The sequence below is a fragment of the Nicotiana tabacum genome, chromosome 9 (genome assembly GCF_000715075.1).
Source record: "Nicotiana tabacum cultivar K326 chromosome 9, ASM71507v2, whole genome shotgun sequence".
Lineage (NCBI taxonomy): Eukaryota > Viridiplantae > Streptophyta > Magnoliopsida > Solanales > Solanaceae > Nicotiana > Nicotiana tabacum.
The window spans coordinates 9,176,678-9,181,004 of record NC_134088.1 but is presented as its reverse complement, the minus strand read 5'-3'; the positions used below and the strand labels follow the sequence as shown (position 1 = coordinate 9,181,004).

The following is a 4,327-nucleotide window of genomic DNA, read 5'->3' as shown; positions in this document are numbered from 1 at the left end:
CAAAGAGAAGTAGAAGAATCCTATCCGGACCACTCGTGCCAGCAGGGGGTAAGTATGGAAGACATGTTAAAGGAACATGAGAGACAAATTCAAGAAGCAGTTAGGAAAGCACGTCAAGACAAGACGCGGACCAAAAACAACTGATTGCTCTCTTCCGGCGGAAGGATTCTCATGCAATTTCAGTTTTCTTCACATGAAATCCACATTTGTACAGGGCCTAAGAGAAGGCACAACACAATGACGCGACATCCAAGAAGACCATGAAAACCACCAGAAAGCAATACATACAGAAAACAACAGATAACCGTAATGACACAAAACAACTACATAAACCTTGTTGAAAATTTGTCTTCTCCAGCTGCATTGAGAATTAAATCAAAGGGTGAATAACATCTAGAAAACCAAAAGAAAAAGGAACAAAGAAGCCATTCTTCATTAGAGAAGAGCTTCTTGACAGAAGATAGTCTGCCTTTCTACAATGGTATAAAGGTTCTTGATTGGATACTACACCACATAAATGAAGCCTTGAGAGCTAATCAATCAGTAAAGCCTCGACGAGGATTGGGTATACCCAATCCTTCAAGGAAATGAGATTGTCATCTTCCAGGAAACGCAGTGCAACAAGCCAAACATAGGGCGTAATAATCTGAGACGACAGTCAACCACCTTCAAGGTGGTCATCACGTTATCTTACAGCTGATTGAGAGGTATCAGAATGACAAGAATTATCAACATTACCAATTATTTATAAGAAATTAACAAGCAATGGGCATCTCAACCTCCACCCACTCCACACCCACAAAAGGGGAGAAAAAGAAAGGTAAAAGAGAGAGTGAGCATAAAGTTACTATAGTCTTTAACCAGAACTCGAGAAATATCAAATTTACAATCACAAATGTCATGTTACACCAATAAAGTACCGACTGAATCAAATGGCAAGAGGCAACATCTACGACTCAGTGATCAAGCATGTAACTATCTTTCAAGAAACAACATTCTAAGACAATAAAACCAAGTCCAAGACACTAGCATACCACCTCAAAAGAAGTAGCTGATCAGTTTCTTCCAAGGGGCAAAGATCTGCAAGAATAAGTCTCCTTGAAGTCGGTCTTTCTTGAAGAAGTGAAAATAGAGGCATAGATTTCCTTTGTAGCATGAGCTGGAGCTATATCAACAGCCTTAAATCGCTTTCCAGACCCGTTACTCGCACTATTCTTCACATCCTTCACTTCAATCTTACTGTTAATGCCAACTTTACCTTTTCCTTCCACTTTCCTCGCATCCTTTTCTGCTAGCTTATCCTCAATCCCATGTTTCATCCCACTCAAGCGTGGCACCCCCAATGCCTCTTCACCATTCAAAGCTACATCCCCATTCTTCCCTTTCTTCACCTTCTTATTATCCTTCAATTTCGCTCTTTCTTCCTCCATTCTCTCCCTCAAAGCCGCAACCTCTTCTTCGCTCCCGTTAATCACAAGCTTGTCACTCTCAACAAACTCCTTGTGGCAAACCAAACAACCCGAGGATTTCACTTCCTTCAAAGCTTTTGCACTCAAAACATGTCCACAACCCCTCAAAGCAAAGAACTTGTACTTCCCATTGAACTCCAACCCAGTTATCGGGCACTGAAACCCGATCACCTCACCATCACCAACCCCTCTATCCTCTTTTCCCGGAATCACCGACAGCTCAACCGGAATCATATCTTTCAATCCCTTTATATACCCAAATTGCTTAGGCACCCTTTTCTTCAATAAAGCCTCAACTAAAGCCTCCTTATTAAACAAATTCCCAAGCTTATCGACAACAACAGGATGCTTCAACGACTCGTTAGACAAAGCACAATTCAACCATTTCGACAACCTAATTTCATTCGGGTCAATTTTATCCGGTTTCTTAGTTGCATACATCTTCAGATAACAGTCCCGGGACTCCGCCCCCGTGGCACCTCCATCCCCACCCCCGCCACGGAGGCGAAGACGGAGTACTAAAGTGGAAAAAGGGCTAATCCCAGAACCATGTAATAGAGTTGAATCCTTAATGGGCCGACCATTGAATGTAAAATAAACAGAATTATCCTTAATTGAGCCTAATGATTTATGGATTTTGTCCATTAAATTGGATTTGAGGTCTTGCAAAGTGAAATTAGGGTTAGGGTTTTCGAGATTTAGGACATAATTGGAGATCTGAAGCTCAGGTGATTGGATGAAAATTGAGAAATTACGCATTGGGTGATTCATTACTAGGAATTTTTATGAACTTAAATTGAAGAAATTTTACGAAAATTTTACCTGAAATGAAGAGGAATCGAAGAGCGAACAGGTGCGAAGCTTTGGTTCTCGAAAGGGGAAAGCGAAAGACTGTATTTTGATCGTTGTATATATTTTAGTCTTCTGAAATTTGTTTGACAGAAACTCGGTGCACCGACGTCTAGGCCATAGGACTTGGGGACCCGTTTGATTTTTTTTTTGGGCTCACCCATAATCCAATTGGCTGAGGCCCATTTTTAAAGCATCAAAAGGTAAAAATTGCACGGGCACCCTATTTGGTCGCCCCCATTTAACCTATACCCATTTCTTTAAAAACTTTTAACTTGTACCCACTTTTTAAATAACTTTATCTCCCTTTCTCGTCCTTCATTTTCTTCTTCTTCTTCTTTAGGGGCTCTCATTCTTATTCAATTTTAAAACAATATAAAAACCTACGATTTTGGCATCATTGAAATTTCCAAGTTCATTGTTATTCCTCAATTGACTGGTTAGATGATGGCTGGTGAATGGTGATAAAATTGCATTTGCTCTTTCTGTGTGATTAAATGTGTCGTTTAAAAAACTAATAGTACTATCTAAATGGTTGTTTCTTTAGAAAAAAAGAATGACGAGCAATGAAGAAGTAGTTAGGTTTCCCTCATATTGATCCTAATTCATGCTATGTCGTGTGTTGCGAATAGCTAACGAGCATCTTCTTACTGCCCAGATGCTTAACAGCAATGGACAAAATGCTATGCATGTTGCTATATTGAACACTCTATAGCTGAAGTTTTTGTGTTGTAACTGGAAATTTCAGATCTAGTATGTAATATTAATAGGTGGTAAAAAAGCTTCAGCTCTAAAGCTGAAGTTTCCCAGTTACAACACAAAAACTTCAGCTCTAGAGCTGAACTTCAGGCCCGCTACTAGAATGCTGAAGTTTTGCGTGATTGTCTTTGCTACTTCAGCCTCGTATGTTGAAGTTATGCGAAAAAGCGAGTACGCTTGCAATTTTTTTTACAAAGCAGGCACACAAAAAGCAGGTGTAGATGCAAATGCCCCCATCAAAAGAGAGGGAAAATCAGATTGTCTCGATTTTACCCATACACACACCCACCCACCCAATATATATATATATATATATACAGATATAAGACTGATACCAATTATGTATAATCGGAGTATACCACCTAAAAAAGTAAACAATAAATTCAGCCTGATATTTGTATAAAGATTCCTAACCAATTTGAGGATTGCTATTTAAGACACAGTCGAAGTTCAGAATGTTTTGTAAGTCAAACCATTTTAGAATCAATTTTAGACTCATGGGTATAAAGTTTTAAAATACTTAAAAAATAACGGGTTTAAATTTTTCAAAAACTTCAAACATACGAGAGAAATTCAAAAATAGTCAGATTTACAAGTGGTCATTAAAAAATAGTCACAGTTTCAAAAGTAATTGATATTTAGCTACTTTTCATGTAAAGATAAATCTGAACAAAAACACTGTTCAAAATCCAAAAAATACTTCAGCATAATATACTGGAGTATACTGGAACTCCAGTATATTATACTGGAGTTCCAGCATTCCAGTATACTCCGGTATAATATACTGAACTTTCAGTATAATATACTAGAGTTCCAATATAATATACCGGTCCAGCATAATATGCTGGAAATTCATACACAGGTGCTCCAATCTTCAGTATATTATGCTGGAAAATTTCTCCATGTTGGAGTTCCAGTATAATATGCTGGAAGTTCATACACATGTGCGTCGATCTCCAGTATATTATGTTGGAACTTTCCGTATTGCAGCAAAATAGTGACTATTGTTCAATGACTTTGCAAACGCTGGATATTTTTGAATGACCAATCCAAAAACTGGCTAACCCGTGCTATTTTTACCAAACATACTGGTTTTGAAGTTGGGCTTGCCAAAGCGTAATTTCTGAGGTTGTCTGCATTTGGCATAAGTTTTAAGCTTTTGACAGTATGTCTGAAGTTTGGTAGGTGAGTAATTCCTTATTTGCTAGTATTATTCTTTTAATGTGTGTTGTTTTTCTTGAATTGTTTCA

General features: G+C 38.2%; 1 protein-coding gene across 1 annotated transcript; it reads right to left on the bottom strand.

Moving 5' to 3' along the window:
- Positions 1–833: 833 nt before the first annotated feature.
- On the bottom strand, positions 834–2,399 carry LOC107814563 (uncharacterized). Its single transcript, XM_016640006.2, has one exon. It carries the CDS (start codon positions 2,238–2,240, stop codon positions 1,056–1,058), a length of 1,185 nt encoding a protein of 394 aa, XP_016495492.1. The 5' UTR covers positions 2,241–2,399; the 3' UTR covers positions 834–1,055.
- Between the last annotated feature and the right edge of the window lie 1,928 nt (positions 2,400–4,327).

Bases quoted from the DNA above. Each gene is read 5' to 3' on its own strand.
- LOC107814563 (XM_016640006.2), bottom strand. From the start codon at position 2,240: ATGAATCACCCAATGCGTAATTTCTCAATTTTCATCCAATCACCTGAG.